The 20,184-nt window shown below is 44.9% G+C and overlaps 2 protein-coding genes across 2 annotated transcripts; both read left to right on the forward strand.

Moving 5' to 3' along the window:
* The first annotated feature begins 5,357 nt into the window (after positions 1–5,357).
* Positions 5,358–11,559, forward strand: LOC114591459 (ADP-ribosylation factor-like protein 3). The gene is made up of 6 exons (XM_028718519.2): positions 5,358–5,375; positions 6,465–6,608; positions 7,030–7,146; positions 7,937–7,987; positions 8,856–9,041; positions 9,181–11,559. Exons 1-6 carry the CDS (start codon positions 5,358–5,360, stop codon positions 9,226–9,228), a joined length of 564 nt encoding a protein of 187 aa, XP_028574352.1. The 3' UTR covers positions 9,229–11,559.
* A 1,298-nt stretch (positions 11,560–12,857) lies between these two features.
* Positions 12,858–19,415, forward strand: LMAN2 (lectin, mannose binding 2). The gene is made up of 8 exons (XM_028718520.2): positions 12,858–13,152; positions 13,697–13,815; positions 13,943–14,060; positions 14,823–14,902; positions 15,336–15,497; positions 16,019–16,133; positions 16,379–16,498; positions 18,452–19,415. Exons 1-8 carry the CDS (start codon positions 12,873–12,875, stop codon positions 18,610–18,612), a joined length of 1,155 nt encoding a protein of 384 aa, XP_028574353.2. The 5' UTR covers positions 12,858–12,872; the 3' UTR covers positions 18,613–19,415.
* Positions 19,416–20,184: the final 769 nt, after the last annotated feature.

Consider the following 20,184-nt stretch of genomic DNA (forward strand, 5'->3'; position numbering starts at 1 on the left):
CCCCTCCCCATAGTCCTTGCTTCTGTGTCTCTCTTTCCTCCCCTTTTACTGCCGTCACAGTCCCTGCAAGCATATTCTGTGAAATGACATTTGCAATGAGAATAACTTGTGCCAACCAAGAACATACAAGCTAATGTGGATAATTAACTGTGATCTTTTCTTTGGTGCTGTCTTCTGCCCGTGCCCATGTCCTGCTGTACTTAAATTAGATTTGAGCTTACACATTCAAGGCAGAATGCAAGAACTTCAAAAGGCCAGGCACAGCCGGTGATTAGGTGCCCCCAGCCAGCCTGAAATGTGGCAGGAAGCTTTCATGTCAATGAGTCATCTCTGTATAAGCAATTTGCACTCATATTCTAAGAAATAATGCAGCCTAGCCAGGAAAGGTTAAAAAATTAAAAACAGCAGTAAACGCTGATGCATATTGATTGAAATTCTTTTCCGGACACATGATCAAAGTTGTTAGTGCAGTAAACATGCAGCTGTTAGCCACTGGCTAGGCCAGGGGTAGGCAACCTAAGGCCCGGGGGCCGGATGCAGCCCAATCGCCTGCGGACGGTCCGGAAATCAGCATGTTTTTACATGAGTAGAATGTGTCCTTTTATTTAAAATGCATCTCTGGGTTATTTGTGGGGCATAGGAATTCGTTCATTTTTTCTTCAAAATATAGTCCGGCCCACCACATGGTCTGAGGGACGGTGGACCGGCCCATGGCTGAAGAAGGTTGCTGACCCCTAGGCTAGGCAGAGCCCAGACATCTTCGCTCCAGGATGTGCTTCAGTTGCAGCAACACCACATTCCCCGTTCTGTACATGCCGTGCTCTGAATCTGAGAAAATTAATTTTGTCTCCCAGATAGCACATGCACCATTATTGCGATTATTGCTGTAATGTGATTATATAAGTGTTAGGGGCACCTACTTACTGGCAATGAGAATGGTGATGAGCAATTATAACTCCCACACTGCTTCTGTCTGTACAATTGTGTGGCTTTCCTCTTAATTTTGTTACATATCTATTTGCAAACATTCGCCTAGCATGTAGAACAGGCTTCCTCAACCTCGGCCCTCCAGATGTTTTTGGCCTACAACTCCCATGATCCCTAGCTAGCAGGACCAGTGGTCAGGGATGATGGGAATTATAGTCTCAAAACATCTGGAGGGCCGAGATTGAGGAAGCCTGATGTAGAACACAGAAATCTGCTTCATGCTGTGTCAGACCATTTGCCCATCTAGCACTGCACACAGACAACAGCTTTCCAGGGTCTTATATTGGGGTCTTTCCCAGCCATATGTGGAGATGCAAGGGATTCAACCTGGGACCTTCTGCATGCAGAGAAGATGCCTTACCATGGAGCTACAGCCACATCCCACTGTGAGTGACACAGGTGCTGCTATTGATGCTTGTTATGAGGAACTGAACACACCAGTTAGGCTGCATATAAAGTTTGATAACCAGAGCTAAAAGCTCTAGGACAATGGAGTCAAATTCTCTCTGTGAAGCCTATTTTTGTTCCCTCTTGGTTGCTAGGCAGTGGTGTAAGAAGAAAAACAATCTATTGTGCCAGAATGCCATCCTGTGTGCGCCCGGATATGCCAAGCTGGCATTCAGAGGCACACAGGCCAAAGCAGCAAGTGTTTTTCCCCTGACATCAGCTCTGCTGTCCAGTTGTATTAATATCAGCATATACTTGTTTTGGGAACCACATGCCACTTTTGAGAGCTACGTTGTGGCTTTCGGTGCTATTTCCTTATCAGGGATTTTTCCATTTTTACTATTTTGAGAACAGAGCTGATTGCAGAGTAACCAAGAAACATCATGTGCCCATGGTAACCAACTGGTCAAGCAATGCTGACCACCAGTCTCAGGATGATGCTTGCAATGAGAGTATCCATCTACACTGCTAATGGATGCAATCTCTGTTAACTGCGTTAGTGCTGAATTCCCTTGTATTGCCCCTCAAAGATTCATAAAAAGGGGGCTCTGTATTTCTCTGCCCAGTTGTTCTGCATGTGACTCTACCTGGACAGTGCTACAGCTGTACAATAAACTTACTCTTCTCTTTTCGCTACTCATGAATTGTACACTCTCTTGTTGCTGCGACGGATCCAAACTTCTGGGGTTTGGAAGCAGGTAACTGAGACCATCAAGTGACTTGCAAACTTTAGGGACTCCTGTTGCTGTGCAGAAGGGGTACTCCACTCCAAAAGCTTGTGCTGTTGCCTATGTAGCCTGATCCCTTTGCCCTGCCAATTTAATACTATTTCTTGCCCCCCAGCCTCTTTTAACTTTTCTAGTAGTAAATATTCTTTGAGTAAGTAGAGCAGGGATGGGGAACATGTTACCCTCCAAATGCTATTGGACTACAACTCCCATCATCTCTGGCTGGGGCTGGTGAGGGTTGGGTCCAAACACAGGTCCTCAGCCCTGTTGCAGAGCGTGCCTTTTCTTCACTAAGCATCTGCCACCCATTCTCACATATGCTGAGCAAAGGTTTCTCACCAGAGTCAGCCCCACAGTACTCTAACCTTCTGACAGTACCAGTTTAGACAAGATATTTGTCACAGGGTTTGACCTTGTGTGGCTCTTGGGGTGTCATTGCTGGCACATAGTGGGTGGAGCAGCTAGGGAGCATGGAGAGGGGCTTTAACCCTCAGCCCTCACCATCCATCACTCTGGTCAGCATCCTGTAAATCCATCCCTGCTTCTTTACACTGGAAGGAAATCTCTTATGGGCACTGGTGAGAGCTTTCCTCTCAATGTGCGTGGCTGGTGCTGGGAAAGGGGGAATTCGGATCAGGATATTAGTATGAGCAAAGGGTGTTAGCTCACCTTCCTGAGACAACATCCCCCTTTGCACCTATTTCCTTCTTTTAAAAAATCAGCCACACAAGTCCAAATGTACTATCTAGGTTAGCCCTAGCCTGGAGGCTATGGAAGCATGCATCGCTGAGGCCACTCTGTATCTGCCAAGGCTGCTTAACCAGCCTAAGCTGGTAAAAAAAAGTGCTCTGTGCCACAGAGGAAACTTGTGCCACTGGTGACAAAATACGGTTCAAGAAGCACCCTGAAACCATAAACTTGTTCCTCCAGAGGGAATGCAACCCCATCAAAAGTGGGATGAATACCACTCCCCTTGGCAGACAAGCCACTCACCAAGAGTGACTCGGGTCTCATCTGCATTGAGCCTCAGTTTCTTGCCCCACATCCAGTCCATGACTGTGCTGAAGAAGCACTTGTTCAGCACTTCCTCAAAGCAGATGGAATTAGATGAATTGGGCTTCCTGCCTCACCTGTCAAAGAGAACTGGAGCTGAGGGTTATCTGCTTATTGATGACTCCTGGTGGCAAATCTCTGGATGACGTCACTCAGTCGTTTCATGTAGATGTTGAAAAGCACAAGGAACAAGACTGAAACCCATAGCACAAATGCTCAAGCACTACATTCTGACATAAGCTATCCGGGTAGCAGTGGAATCATTGTAAAATTGTGCCTCTAATTCTCAGTCCAGACAGTCTGTCCAGACTGAGAGGTCAAGAAGAATAAACAAGGCAGCACTCCTCCTTTCTCCTGGCATAAGTCATCCATCAGGGTGACTGAAGTAGATCCAGAAAATCAGTTGGCACCAGGTCTGTCTTGAAACTTTTTCTTAAAGAACAATGCCAAGTAGCCATTGCATCCCATTAAGCAATGGGATTTCAGACTCCCTGTCGGTTAGAATACTCCTACAATGGGCCTACAAGTTCAGAGAGCCCAGTAAATCTATTCAAATGAAAGCTGGATCAAATTGCCTTTCGTGCAATTACATGAATTCAGAGATGCATGGAGGGTGGTTGGCTGTGGAAGGCAGCCAGTACGTGTGACAAAAAAATTATTTTGAGGAAAAAGTGGAATGCCTTACATTTTCTTCTGGTGGGTCTAGTGGGAATCTTGCTCCTTGGTTTTTTACTATGTTCAGCAGTCTCACAATAATTAGTATTACAATATATCTATGAGGAGTGCGCCTTCCAAGAAAAGCAGCCCCACAAAACCTTAAAATGGCTCTGGTTAACATTAAAAAATGAAAACAAGTGTTTTTTCTCTCCCCCCCCCCCCAATATGTGTGTGTGTGTGTGTGTGTGTAAATTTTCTGTTTTACAATTTAAAATACTCATTTAAGCATCCTTAAAATATCAATGACTTCCCTTCTCTTTCCATGGTTCATTTTGCATATCATAAATCTCTGCATTTACAAAAACTAAACCATTCAGTGTTCCATTATTACATCCATCAAAACTTATTTATACTGTTGAATTTATCTTAATGCTGCCAACATTTTCAAGTGTATACAATTTACCCCCACGTACAGTTCAATAAACATTTTCCAATCTTCTCTAAACGTATGTTCTTGTTTTCTCATTCTATTTGTTAAGTCTGCAAGCTGTGCATATTCTGTCAGCTTAAGTTGCCATTCTTCTTTAGTTGGGACCTTGCTCGTTTTCCATTTTTGAGCTAACAAAACACAGGCCGCAGCAAGAGTGGTTTTTTTCAAGCAAGACGAGGAAAGGGCTGCAGGAAATCCTATATAGTAATTGAACCAAGGGTGCATATTGTTGTTGTTGTTGTTGTTTAGTCGTGTCCGACTCTTCGTGACCCCATGGACCAGAGCACGCCAGGCACTTCTGCCTTCCACTGCCTCCCGCAGTTTGGTCAAACTCATGCTGGTAGCTTCGAGAACACTATCCAACCAAGGGTGCATATACACCATACATTTAAAGCACACAGCTTCCTCCAAAGAATCATGGGAACTGTAGTTTATTCCTCACAGAGCTTCAATTCCCAACACCCTTATCAAACTACAGTTCCCAAGATTCTTTAGGGGATTCCATGTACTTTAAATATGCATTAAATCATGTGTGGTGAAGTCTGCAGCCTTAGTTTCCACACCAAGTTTTCTTCCACTGCTGGGCCTACCATTCCTTTGGGTTGGAGCGGGGAGGACCTGAGCAACCTCGTCAGACCATCAAGTCACCCAGATAGAGAAAATTTCCACCCCCGAACTGCGTAAACTAAGATGCTAACCAAAAATACTCAAGCACCTTGTTACATGTTCAAATCTGGTTGGGCAGACAGGCATCTTTTGCCTGGAGCTTCAGGAGTGGACTGGGTCAAGCCAGGGCGACAGCTGGCAGTAGGGGGATTTACCTAGGGTATTACTAAACACCCTGGGTAAATTGAGAAACACAAGCTAATTCTGGAGTCCTAATCCTCTTCCTTCCCCCAGCTGGAGTGAGGCATGTCAGTCACGCAGTGGGGACCCAGCTACCAGCCTAGAGCGCTTCCACGGCTGGCTCTGCAGAGGATGTAGAGAGCCTGACCATGGGTGAAGTGCAAAAGGTGAGTGAATTCTGATCCTGTAACAAATACGGGGGGGGGGGGGTTAGCATTCACAGAATGACTCTTTCGGCATCTACTCTCTGGCAGGACTTGCTATCAGTCTGCTCCCCAGAACTGGTTCTACAGACCCACCATGATTACTATCTACACTTAATATCTGCAACATGGGGGCTGCAACAATGTGTTGTGGCTGTTCACTGTTTCAGTCAGCCATGCCTCCCACAGCAATATTCCCTTCTGTTCCTCCGTTGCCTGTCCCCCCCCCCCCCAATCCCTACTGAAAGTCAGCCAGAATTCTGTGCCTGCTGCACCATCTGTCCTCACTGGGCTGTTCTGGGGATCTCCATCACCAATTCCAAAATATTTCCGGTACTTCTGTAAACCTTGAGGTTCCTGCCGATAATCTCCCTCTTGTTCATGGATGGCACCATTTTGGCTACATGAGCAACAGCACTCAACCTCTCAACACAACACAAATGGAATGGTAACCAGAAGCTGCAGAATGCAACCGTAGTGCCCATGGTGGAGGCTGGTGGGACCCTTCATGTGTGAGAGGAGCAGGGAAAATGAAGGTGGTCAAAACATGGCTATTAAATAATCTAAGGCCTGTGAAAGTGTGGGGGAGCTGACTGTTATTATGATGACTATTTTATTATTGGGCTGTCAGTATGCTTTTTGTTATGTTTTTATCACTGATGTTCTATAAAGTATTTTGAATGTTCTACATAGCCTTGATAAAGGATAGTATATAAATTGTTGTTGTTGTGAATGGTATATAAATTGTTTTTGTTTTTGTTGTTATTTTATTTGTTCCCCATCCATCTGACTGGGTTGCCCACACATTCTCAAGCAACTTACATAAAAACATAATAAAACATTACATAATGGCTCATCATCACAAATTGAGAAAGCTGAACTTTGAGATGTTTCTCTGAAGCTGGTAAAATGGCCCCATTGTCAGCTCTGAAGCCTGGTGGGTAAAATCAAGTGACTGTCTAAGGGTGAAGGCTCAAAAACATGGTGGGCCCTCTCTAGGAGGCAACAGCTAGAATAAAGATCCCAGCCAGTAAATGCTGCTTTTGCGCCTAGGGCCTTCTCTCTGTCATCCAGAAGCTTAAAGGCTCTGAAGAGCAGGAGTTGCGAATTGTCCTCCTCGGGCTGGACAATGCCGGAAAGACTACGTTGCTCAAGAGCCTGGCATCGGAAGAAGTCAGCACCATTACCCCCACACAGGTAAGCACAGCGGCAAAGGAGATCAGCGCCGAGGGATTGGGATGGGGTGGGCGGCAAGGAGGAATTGGATAACCAGTTACATAAAGTCAGTGGAGCAGATTGGCAGTCAGGATCCTAACCAAACCCCTGCTGTTACGCTCCTCTCATCCCCACAGTGTGGAGCTCAGACACACCAGCAATAGCACCTTGGCTCTCTCAGAGCAACCCATCCCCTGTGCTTTTCAGGCAAGCCTTGTGGCTAAGACATTGTGTTGGGACGAGGGAAAATGAGTTGCTTTTATGTTCTTGTCACCAACTGGGCCCCATGCAAATTCTGTGTAGTTTGCAGCAGAGCAACAGGGTGGGGATTCTTCGGCATAGGAAGCAAGCGGCCCCTACTATGCCTCTCCCCTACCCACCTCTTCTGATTCCTTTTGTGAAGGGATTCAACATCAAAAGTGTCCACTCTCATGGCTTCAAGCTCAATGTCTGGGACATAGGAGGGCAGCGGGCGATCCGGGCCTATTGGAAGAAGTACCTGGGCAGCACAGACCTTCTGGTGAGTTGGGGCTCAGCCCCTAAAACTGCCTTTGTAGAAATTTGTCTGCCGGAACCACACAAGTTACCAAATTAAGGCAAGGCTAGCCCTAATATCCAGGGTCCTTCAGACAGCCTTTTCACTGTACATTTATGACGGCTTGTGTTCATCATGGTATGGGAACAGGGGATGGCTGCACACGATCCCATGTTCAATACTGTTACATCTGCAAAAGTTTTGGGGTGGATATACTGCTTTGTTTCCAATCGATACATGTCCCATAGCTGAAAGCCTTTAACTTTTCATGCTACAAATGTTCCAGATTTGGTGTGGTTTTTTGGTCCCACTTTTGTTCTGTTGTAATGCAAACATTCGGCTCCAGGTGGCGATAGTGTGGTAGCACTGAGCAAGCATCACAGAACAACGAATAAAGTGGAATGATGTGTGAATGCTCAAGCATAAATCCACCTCTCATGTGTTATTATTGTATCAATGACATGTTGCACATGCAATGGAACCACTAATCTGGAAGGCCTTAGGCAGTGCCAGCTGACCGGCCTCAGATTCCAGAATTTAGAAGGTATTATCAGAGGACAACTGTCTGTTATTTTATTTACTTTATTATTATACTTCTACAGCCGCAATGTGTGGAGGGGGTGGGTAGGGCACCATTTGGATTTCATACCTTAAAAAGCAAGATGTCTTGGGGCTGCCTTAAAAGAACCAAAAAGCTTTAGGAGCTGGTAAGAGGAGCTGGGACCAAAGGAAGAATGCTGGGCTGTAAATGATTCCCTTCTTTTCCTCGTTGCAGATCTATGTTATTGACAGTGCTGACCAGAAACGCTTTGAGGAGACTGGGCAGGTAGGACAGACAGTTTACCTCCTTCAATCCCATAATTCTACCTATGACAGGAATTTGGTAATCTGGACTGTGGAGAACTGCACACCTGGGAATGAGTGCTGTGAGGGGTGAAAATATTGTCAGATAATAGCAGAGTCTAGAAGTAGCGCCGAGGGCCTTCTGGCTGTTCCCTCATTGCGAGAAGCAAAGCTACAGGGAACCAGGCAGAGGGCCTTTTCGGTAGTGGCACCCGCCCTGTGGAACGCCCTTCCAGCAGATGTCAAAACGATAAACAACTACCTGACATTCAGAAGACATCTTAAGGCAGCCCTGTTCAGGGAAGTTTTTAATGTATGATATTTTAGTGTTTTTTGGTTTCTATGGAAGCCGCCCAGAGTGGCTGGGGAAACCCAGCCAGATGGGCGGGGTACAAATAAATTATTATTATTATTATTATTATTATTATTATTATTATTATTATTATTATTATTAGAACCCATTGTTCAGGTTGCTTGCTTGGTGTCTTAACCTCACATCTCCTTCTCCTTACCCCCTTTAGCTTAACGGGTTCAGAAGGTAGGGATCATGGGAGAATCAACTGGATTATGACCACCACCATCATCAGGCGGCCACCCTGTGCTCATAGCAGTTAACAAGGAACAGCTATGACACATCCCTTGAAGGACAAGGCCCTACCCCTCTGGGTTTACCATTCAAAAAAGGAGTTTGTGAAACAGAGTACATTACAAGTACTAGTTCTAGGCAGAGGTGATGACAATTTGTGCCTGAATGCCACAGCTAGCAATATAACCTCCTCTGGGTGGGTCTTTATGTAACTTCAAGCAATGAGCCTGCTCAGAATCCACTGCGTTCTCTTTATCTTTGGCAGGAGTTGTCCGAACTAGTGGAAGATGAGAATCTCACGGGTGTCCCATTGTTGGTGTTTGCTAACAAGCAGGATCTAGCAACAGCATCCCCCGCAGCAGAGATTGCTGAAGGGCTCAACCTGCACACATACCGAGACCGGCCATGGCAAATCCAAGCCTGCTCAGCCCTATCTGGTGAAGGCATTCAGGTATGAAGGGGTGTGTTGTGTCTGTGAGATAACGCGGCCCATCGTGAAGTTCTGTAGGGAATGGGAAAGGGAGATGCTCATGGCTGGAATCAGAGCCCAGAAAGTGCTGCCAATCACTGTCTCTCTTTTATCTACCTAGGATGGGATGAACTGGATTTGCAGCGAGATCACAAGTCGGAAAAAATGAAAATGCTGAGCACAGGAATGGATTTTCATATCTACAGAATCCCCAGAGGCCACAGCCTCAGTCTTAGTGGTGCACAAAAGTTCATAGCAGAAGGTACCATCAGGACCTGGCCCAAGATTCAAAGATGAGAAAGGATGTTGAACTGAAAGGATTTCCTGAGTTTTCTGAAATATCTGACCTAATAAGTAAATCTCCTCCTGCAAGCATACCGTAATAAGGGATGCAATACTAGATTTTTGAAAATCGTCCTGGAACTATAATTGTGATCATGTCACAAAATGGCGAAAATGAACTTAAAGCAAAAGATCCATATTCTCACTGGACAGATACTGACTATAGACTCTGCAAACAACTTGGTATGATAAGCTCACCTTACTAATGTACTAGATACACCCATTACTTTCAAATAAGCTGTACAAAACGTTTGCACTTGGCCATCACTGGACTCCATGAATGAATTCTACAGCTTCCAGCCTTGCACTTCTATTTACATTCCCTTTTGCATTTACTGATGACAGCAAAAGTTCTCTAAGGCTAAGTAGCTTTACAATTTCCTTCATTCCTAACTGGGCCACAAAATCCACAGGAAACAAGCCAGGCACACAGATCTCAAGGGGAAACATTTTTTCCCATGTTAATACCCTCTCCTGTAGAACTGACCTGGAAGAGCTGCGGCAGAAAATAATCCCTGAAAATTGTGGGCTGGAACTAGGTGTGATTCCTGAGCATCCAACAAAAGACAGAGAAAAATTAGACTGTCCACTTCTCTGGACTGGAAAACAAAAGCACCACCCTGCCAAACTTTTATCTACCCATGAAGATATTTGTAGGGGAAAGCAGGGGCAAAGATTGCACACCCTAAACGTGAATATGCTCCTTCTCATTTAGGAACTCCCATCAGACCCTGTCCAGAGGTGGAGCCATAACAGGGGCAATTTTGTTTCAATGAAGTGGCCTGTAGCCTCTAGGCTGGTAATTTCTGAATTGGTGGTTCAAAAGATGGGTTAACTGGGACATCTTTCTCACTGCTATATTGGAGTTGTTTGTCTTCAATACCAGGATACACAGATCAAATGCAGGGGACTCTGGTTGTTTCCACACTAGCCATTTTCTTTGATTGTACATCAAGCAAACTCTGTTTTTATGGTGTTATCACTAGTGCCAACCCATTGCACATCAGGGTTTTCTGTGTTCCATCTTTTTCCATTCCTGGTTTGTAGTGATATTTTTTTCTCTCAAAATGCAGTTCCTGCACTAATGGAACTACAATATCCCTGAGGGTTCTAAGGGCTACCATCCATTTAGTCAATAGATTACTCCTTGCTCATTTGAAAATGGCTAGTTGCTCTTGCTCACTCCTGGCCAAGGAATTCCTGGAAGTAAACCACACTAAATTCAATAGGACATATTTCTTTGTAGACGTGATTATGATTGTGTTGTTAGCCCTTAATTAGTCAGTTCTTGTTTCCTGGAAAGGAGCTTTAATTGCTGTCCAAGCAATAGCTCGTTACATTTTACTTTTTTATTCTGCTATTGTAATTGTACCAATAATTAGAAGAAGAAATTGCTGTGGCTTCAAAAAAAGGAAATCAATTAAAGTCATTTAAAGGAAGGGGAACTAATTAAGGGTCAGTTCTCTGGGCTCCTGCTACTAGAGAACAAGAAGCAACTAATTGGCTATTTTAAAAGAAAGGGGCAGGGAGAAACCTATTCATTAAAGGTACAGTTGCAGGGGAACGTCCCTCTAAGTGAAGATACAATAGGATCTTGCCAGATTTTTATGGACAATATAGCACTATGTCAAGTGCTGTGTGGAACCATAATTTTTATTTCTGCTTCCAGGTGACTGTAGTTAAGTAATGCCTTGTGTAGTTAAGTAAAGTACTAGTGTCAAATCAACTTCTAGCTGAAAAGACAATGAAATGAGGACAGTTCAAAACTAACCAAGGGAAAGGCACATAGATACATACTGTTATGAGTTTGATTGGGGAGGAAGTAGACTGTATGTGAGTTCCTTCTATCCCTTGGATCCAGCAAGCGTTAAAATATAAGCCAAGCTGGCTTCCTGGGCTGAGGTGATAGCCTGGGTGATGGGCCATTAAGGGAAACAAAGGAAAGGGGCTCTGTGTGAGACGGCACATGAGTACCCCCCAGCTTGTGGTTAGTTAAAAGGATGAAGCCAAAGTTTAGAGTTGAGTTGCAGTGATGTGAGTTAGAGAGTAAAGCAGCAAGCTGGGAGAAGATAGAGAGACAGAGCAATGTTGGATGTCTGTAAACTCCAAGACTGTGGCTATGAGAGAAACAAGAGCCTTTTGGGATGTTAATGCTGTGAACCCCTCCTTTGTAGGCTCAGGCTGTATATATGTGTAAATAAACTGTATACCCTAAAGGCACCACAGTCTTTAGTCTGCCTCATTCCCAAAACAAAACACGAACCCTGGGTAAGTGCCTGGAATCTCGCAACTCTCGGAGATTTGGGTGGCGTGCAACAATACATTAGCATCCTATTGGAACAACAAAAGAGGCACAGTCACATGTAGCTCAGTGCCGGATGCAAAGTAATGTTGTTTGGATGGTCAGCCAATCTAAGTTGTGAAAAAAGAGCAAACCAAATTAGGAGGACTCAGCCTGTCCTCCAGTTTGCGGATGAAGTCACTTGTATTCCTTTGGACCTGGATGCCACATTCAGTTACTGAGAAGATCAGGGGTGCCAACTTGAATAAAAGATTGTGGGGGCCCAGGTAAGCCCCGCCCTGCATAATCGATCACATGGCACAGTTCAAACACACCATTTGAAAGGGAATGCCCATCAACTTTTGGGGGGCCTGCAAGTATTTTATTGTGGGGGCCAAAGCCCCCACGGCCTCTAAGAGTTGGCTCCTTTGGAGAGGATTGTGGCTAGATCTAGGATTCTGACAAGATGTGAGCCCCACCACTTGTGGTTTTGACACAAATCTTTGAGAGGGGAGTTGTCTTGTTTGACAGGAGATGTTAAATGCTTCCTTAAGGGAGGGAGAGACACCCCCTCCTGCCTTAGAAGAGCCTCTCCTTAAAAAAAACTAAAAAAAAGCAAGAACCCAAAAGACATAGAATCCAGTTTAAAGTTGAGCAAGGTGTTAGAGAAGACACGAGTTGTTGAGTGGTAGGCATTCCCAAGACCCTTTTACGGCTTCTCACTGGGCTGGGGGCCTGGAAGTTGCTTTGGTTGCCCTCGTGAACAGCTGTGCTGGGAAATGAAGCTGCGGGTGGGGCATCCCTGAGGATTGCCCTGGAGCTCTAAGCAGGCTTTAGAACCACCCACTCCTCAATTCACTGTTATTCCCTTACTCAACCAGGAGGGAAGCAGTCGGCCGAGAAACAGCTCACAACCACCTTGCTAGGTAGTCCATTGCTAACAACCCCCATCAGGTACTGCTGAGGCTGAGAACGAGCAGTGCAGCGTCTGATGTTTCCGGGGTGGGGGCAGCAGAGGAGGAGCGACTTCTAACTGCCCCGCTCCAACCACTCGCAAGCCGACACGTTGCGCTCTCAGAACCCCGGAAGGCGGTAGCAGGAGGATACGTTTCACTCTTCACTTTTCCTATCTCTACAGCCGCTGGGGGGCGGAGTTCCGGCCTACAGAGACCGGAGAGTTTCCGACGTCGATGGTTTCGGTTGCCTTGGTTCCCTTTCCTTTTTACCTCCGGGCGAAGGGTCGACCGGAAGCAGGAAGAAGAAGGGCAGGAGGGAGTAGGATGGTCGTGGGTCGGGGAGGCGGTGGATCCGCGAGGTGCCTGCGGGGGTCGGCGGCCGCCATGGCGCTGCCGCCCCTGCTCTTCCTCCAGCTCCTCCTGGCCGTGTCGGTGCCTCGAGGGGCTGCGGAGCTCACAGACGGCAACAGCGAGCACCTGAAAAGAGAGCACTCGCTCATCAAGCCTTACCAGGGTGCGTGGGGTGGGCAGGGGCTGCTGCCCCCCGACTCTTCCGCCCCTTCCTTCTCGCCCGCCTTTCTCGAGCCTTTCTGCATCCTGGCTGCCCCTGGTTAACGTTCAGGTCGCGTTGGGCCAAGGGGAAGACTTGGTTTTGACACTTCAGGAAGTAGAGAGGAAAACCAAAGGGCCGCGGAGACAGTACTATTCGTTTTGCACACATTCTTGAAGGACCCTCATAAATAACCAGGCGGGACCTTTCTGTGCCCAGGACAGCCCCTTCAGTTTGAAGGCCAGGAGGGGCAGGGCGGGGGTCGATTGGAGGCTGTGGTTTGTGTTATACGCAGATCCAGAGGAAAGCCCCAGTTGCCTGGTAAATAATATATTATAAATTAGTACAGTCATGTCCATCAAGTTGCCATGAATAATCAGTTTTTGCTGATTATTCATGGCCAAAGAACGGGGAGAACAAGTGAACACAGTTCCCATCATTTTTGTGAGGTGGTGGTTTTGTGCCTAGTCTGTAAGTTCTGGTTTCCATGGTATCTTCTTTGTTTTAGGGGTTGGCTCCAGTTCAATGCCCCTCTGGGATTTCCAGGGGAGTACAATGCTGACCAGCCAGTATGTTCGATTGACCCCTGATGAGCGCAGTAAGGAGGGTTCAATCTGGAACCGAGTGGTGAGTGTGCTTCTGCATGGAAAAAGTGGTAGTGGGATGAGACTAGCAGTGATCGTGCCTACTTAACAATACCCAAAGTGTGAATCATTCTCAAAAGTGCTTAGGGCTACTATATTCTGTCTTCTAGCCCTGCTTCCTAAAGGATTGGGAGCTCCATGTCCATTTCAAGATCCATGGAATAGGCAAGAAAAATCTGCACGGAGATGGTTTTGCTCTGTGGTATACTCGGGAGCGCCTTACTGCAGGTACTGAAGTGGGTTGAATAGTCAGGGTGGTATCCCACTGTGATGAATTCTGGGCCCCCAAATGCAGTTATAAGTGGATAGTTTCTGAGCTAAGTTGCTTAAATTAGCATAGCATTATAAGGTGCAGCAAGTCCTTCTGAGTTCAGTGATATTTATTCCCATATATATATATATATATATATATATATATGGAATTCAGCCTTATGCCTATTCCCATATATATTTGTGTAGAGGGATGTTTTTAAATGGAGAAACATTCAGTCATGTGAGCTCCTACCTGCGGACTGTAGTGGCACAGCCCAGACAGGTTTGCCATCTCAGTGAAAACTAGGCCTTCATAGTAAGCTCTTAAGAATGTTGGGTGAGCACTGCTGCATGGTCTTCTGGGAATTCTTAATTACATATCAGCTCATCGTTGCTTGAGAATGTGTGTGCAAATGCTTTATTGTTGTTTCACAACTAGATCTAAATTCTTACATACTTGACATGTTTCTATAGGAGATGATGCATGTGCCATAGTAGAAAAGCTGCTGTTCGAGAAGTTGGGGGACATTCATCATAGTTATATTATTTGTGCAGAATGTTTGAAAATAATACAACCTTTCTTACAATGTTTGCTGGCAACATTCAAGTGCTTCAAACTGTATGGAAGTAATGATGCTCTCTACAGATTAATCTGTAGAGTTCTGCTAGGCTGGATTATGTTGTTCAGTGGTGCAAGGATGCAGTTCTAGTCACCATACTCTGCTTTGTCCTGCTCAGGCCCTGTCTATGGCAGCAAAGATAACTTCCATGGACTGGCCATCTTCCTGGACACTTACCCAAATGATGAAGCTACAGAGGTAAGTAATGACACACACTGGCTTTGAGGGTTGCTTGTACTTGCAAGCCAAGTACAGTCGTACCTCAGAAGTTGAATGGAATCCGTTCCAGAAGTCCATTTGACTTCCAAAACGTTCGGAAACCAAGGCGTGGTTTCCGATTGGCTGCAGGAAGCTCCTGCAGCCAATCAGAAGCTGTGTAGGACGTTTGAGTTCCAAAGAACCTTTCCAAATGGGAATATTCACTTCTGGGTTTGCTGCATTCGGAAGCCAAAATGTTCGACTCGCAAGGCATTTGGGGTCCAAGGTACAACTTTATGGGGTTTAATATTAACTAACTGGAATTGTCTCACAGACAAGTGGAGCTTCCATATGCATATATGTTTGCTTCACAAGTATTTAGGGTAAGAGCTACATGCAGAAGATTTAAAACCATGCTACTTTTATTGTGCAGCGTGTGTTTCCATACATCTCTGCCATGGTGAACAATGGATCCCTGACATACGACCATAGCAAAGATGGTCGCTGGACAGAGCTGGCAGGCTGCACAGCTGACATTCGTAATCGGAACCATGACACCTTTTTGGCTATCCGTTACTCCCGGGGACGTCTGACAGTAAGTTGGCTGGGGTACTACGTTGAGTGCATTCTTCATGGGTTGCCTTAGGTGGGGAACCTTTTTCTGTCCCAGTGGGCCAGATTCATATCTTTCTCCCGCAACTCTGTGGGCCAATTTTGACAACTCGCCTTTCAATCATTTGGAAGTACCAAGAATTGAGTTTGCAAAATGCATTGTACAGTGGTTTTCAAGTGCCTGACAACCACCTAGTTGGGTGTTTGGGAAAAGCTATGCAATGGGAATCAACAATGCCTGCAAAGCAGCTTCCAGTAGGTGTTGTTGGGGTAGTCAATGGTCAAGGATGATGAAAGCTGTAATCCACGACATTTAGAAAGGTCCAGTTTGGGGAAGGTAGCAAGATACAAAATATAGAACAGATTGTCTAGACAATATAGTATGGTATGGTTAATTTCTCTTCCTCAGAATTGAAGCTCTAGTGTGCTTGTAAGGTTTTTTATGTGGTTGGGAGAGTGAAATTTGGATTGTTCTTCGCATCCAAGATGTCACTTATTTTGCAGGTGATGACTGATGTGGAAGACAAAAATGAATGGAAAAATTGCTTTGATGTTGCTGGAGTCCGCCTGCCCACTGGTTACTTCTTTGGGGCTTCTGCTGGTACAGGCGATCTATCTGGTAAGGGCTGCTTGCCAAAAAGGTGGAATTGGCTTTGTTGCCTAGATCTGTTATAGGTAAAGTAGAGCCATTTTTAGGTAAAGTAAAGACAATACATTTGTACTATTGAACTGGGTACTATGAGATCTTAAGTCAACTTCCTGAATTAATAGCTTCTTTATTTAAAAAAAGTCTTCTTTCTCTAAGAGATGGCATTTTAAATAAGCTGTACCACCACACTGCAACTTGATGTCTTTGTTTCCTAGACAATCATGACATCATCTCAATGAAGTTATTTCAGCTGATGGTAGAACATCCACCAGAGGAAGAAAACATTGACTGGACAAAAATTGAGCCTAGTGTCAGCCTTCTCAAGTCACCAAAAGGTGAGTTCTTAGTACTTTTGCTTTGAATGCTCATGAAGCAAACGGGAGATCGCTCCCTCGTGTGAGGAAGCATCCCCATATCTCTTCAGGGCATGCTAAATGGTCATCATTCACTTTCATGGAGCTGTGCTTGACCCTTGATTAGCTTGAAGCGGTAGACTGAAATGAAAATCTTGATCCCTTTTACTAGGGAGAACTTAGGAATCCCAGTGCAATGACAGCTATAATCCTAAACATACGTTCTAGTATTTATGTCCTTCCGAATTCAGTTAAATTCTCTGTGTAAATATTTGTTCATGTGTTATGAACATTTGTAATCTGAAGGTCCCAAGCTGGGATTGTTGTAAAATGTGCTTACTTGAATAGCCATACAATCTGTATCATGTCGCTGGCTTGAATTTAATTCTGGGTATAATTCTCCAGAAGCTCTCTTCTGCAGCTCAGAATTTTGACAATCTGTAATCCTGTTCCTGCATTCAAACAATGTGTATTTTGTAAAGAAATATGCTATGGTGCATGCTGGAAGCACAAGAGGTCCAGAGGGTGACAACATGAGAACAGGCCTTTTCTTTAGTGGCTCCCCTCCTGTGGGATGCTCTCCTCAGGGAGGCTTGCCTGGTGCCTTCTTGAATATATTTAGGACCAGGCAAAAACATTCCTCTTCTCCCAGGCCTTTGGTTAATTAGCCAATCTATGTCCTTTTAAACTGTAGGTGGGGGTTATTGCTTTGTTTGCTAGTTTCTTATGTATTTTTGTGTTTAATATTGTAAACTGTCCTGTGATCCTTGGATGAAGGGAGTTATAGAAATTTAATTAAGTAATAATAAAAGTTGGAATTGATTAAAAAAAAATACTTTGAAATGTGTATAGGTATGCATATGCCATCCATACCCCAGTGATTCCCATCTCTCCACCATCCATGAGTGTAAAGATATGAAAGAAGTTTTAAATTTATTTTTATTATTTTATTATATTTCTATCCCACCCTCTCTCCCCAGGGTGGTAAACATATCCACAATTGGGGGTGGGGATTCTAAAAGCAGTTACAGTTAAAAACATTATTTCATCCTATGGTATCAAGAGCTGCCAAGAGCAGTATTCTTCAGTCACTAAATGCCTGGACACACAGGAATGTTTTCAAATTCCTAGTGAATGGCTCACCTCACTAGAGAGGACATTCCACAAATTAGTAGCCACCAATGAAAAGGCCCTGTCATGGGTTAATGCCAACCAGTCTGCCTCTGTGGCTGCACCACTGAGAACGTCATTTTATCACTGTTGTCTGAGCATACTTAGAAGCATTCTTGTGATCAGGAACCTTGATAACGCAGGATAGCTGATCACAGGGAGATTTCCAAGTACATTCAGCCAAATATGCTTAGAAGCCCCTTTTCAGGCCTTCCTGCTCAATGCAAGACAGCTGAGGGTGGAACAGAGCAATATTTGAAGACAGGTGGCATGCCTTCTCCTCTTTTCCCTACACACTCTGTGCATTCTTGGCAGTGCTAGAATCTCAGATATATAAACTATAGGCACCAAATGGCTTCTAATACTAGGGTTACATTCACCAAAATAGAATGCCTTGTTGGCATTTTGGGGCCAGGTGGCTTGAGATTCGTATTTTTCAATACGACTTTTCGATTCTTAAAATTCATTCTGATTGTGCAGATAAAATATAGCAACGTAGCTTGTGTTGTTAGTGTGTGAAAACAGTCGAGATCCAAGGATCCTCAGGCATGCACCACCAGATGATGAGAGATGTCAGGTACCATTCTGGCACCCGGGCATCTTCACTTGGTGGTCAATAGCCAGGTGTAAAATGCGCCTGGCTCCTGGCAAATTTCGACCGCTGATTCTTAGGGATTGTATTAACCCATTTCCTGTCTAGCCTGAGAGTGTGATGTGTGTTGTAAAATCTCTCTCTCCTTCTCTTTCCCACCTCCTCTCCTTTAGATAACGTGGATGACCCGACAGGAAACTTCCGCAGCGGGCCCTTGACGGGCTGGAAGGTGTTCCTCTTGCTCCTGTGTTCTCTGCTTGGCATCATTGTTTGTGCCGTGGTGGGAGCCGTGGTCTTCCAGAAACGCCAGGAGCGGAACAAGCGATTTTACTAGAGGGGGAAGCAAGCCCACATTCTGGGCATTTGGGAATATTTTTTACAGGGGGGAGGGAGAATTGTATAGACTCTGGCTTCGAAAAGGCTCTTTCAGAGAAACACACGGATTATTTTCATATCTTTTCCCCCCCACCTGGCAGCACAAGCCCGACAACATATGTCAGAACAATCAGGAAGGTAGGGGGAGCACCTTTTCTCTCTTTCTGAATACTATTCAGAGCCGTCAGCCCCTCTTTAACACCTTTTTTTAAAAGGGGGGGAAAGAACTGTGGTTAGAGGTGGGTTTCCTCCTCTGTGGGGCATGACTCTGCAACCCAGCTAGTATGTGCTGGTGTTTCTCTAACAGGGCAATATGTCCAGAGTCCTGCTGACTGCTGGCAGCAATTTTCTTGCCCGTAAGCCGCCTTCAAGGTGGATGTTTTGAACTGAATGTATTTTGTAATCTCACTGGCCCTGGTACTTCCTTTTAGTACCATCTCTTTCTCTACTGGTGAAAGTGAGACTAATTTACACCAAAACAACTGGTGACTATCAAATGTGATCTCTCCCGCCCCCGCCCCCTTGGTGATGGAACCTGTGATTGCATTGGTCTGAGAGAGTGGGAACTTGATTTTTTCCAGTTACTGTGGAGTATATGCCAAAATTTGGTCACAGACATTCAGGTCCTGCTCTGAATCATCGCATTAAACTTCTGAACTAGGTGGTTCTGGTGGTGGGACCTTGCCATAGCCACATAGCTGCGTGTGGATTGCAAGATGATGGGTGAAAGAGAGGGTGTGTGAAATAAAAGTGGAAAACTGACCTCAGCTGCTGTTTGTCTTAATTTTATGGAGTTTGAGTAAGAATGGTGGGTTAATGGGGCCTTTAATGTGATGTAGCCTTGTGGCTTGGGCTCATGTTGGACTTGGTATGTATCACTTCACACTGCAGGTGGTGAATTATTTAAAATGTAGGTGTGTGAGGAGTTCAGTAAGAAAAAGAGCCTTATTTCTTAACTGCATTTTTAGGTGCAGAAAGATTTGCAATCTTTTTGCTCACTTCTCAACTCAGTAAGTAAGCTAAGCATTGTTCATGTTTAATAATTGGAAAAGTTGGAGGTTACTTGACATAGATCACTTTCCCTTAAAGAACAAGACTACAGTGGTACCTCAGGTTACATATGCTTCAGGTTACAGACTCCGCTAACCCAGAAATAGTGCTTCAGGTTAAGAACTTTGCTTCAGGATGAGAACAGAAATCATGCTCCAGCGGCGCGGTGGCAGCAGGAGGCCCCATTAGCTAAAGTGGTGCTTTAGGTTAAGAACAGTTTCAGGTTAAGTATCAACCTCCGGAACGAATTAAGTACTTAACCTGAGGTACCACTGTAAAATGATTTAAGTAAATAAATGATAAAGTGAGTGCATGTGTATACACAAATGCTGCCAGCTGCTTATTTCTGTGCTATGGAAGGCTCTTCTGCTGTTGGCCCTACACTCTTGTCAGTGTCTTTTACTACAGCCAGGCAGGTGTTGCTAAAAGAGGAGCTTCTGAAGAGCAGTTTTAAGGTATTCCAGGCTTTTAGTCTTATAAT

Source organism: Podarcis muralis, chromosome 2 (assembly GCF_964188315.1).
Source record: "Podarcis muralis chromosome 2, rPodMur119.hap1.1, whole genome shotgun sequence".
Lineage (NCBI taxonomy): Eukaryota > Metazoa > Chordata > Lepidosauria > Squamata > Lacertidae > Podarcis > Podarcis muralis.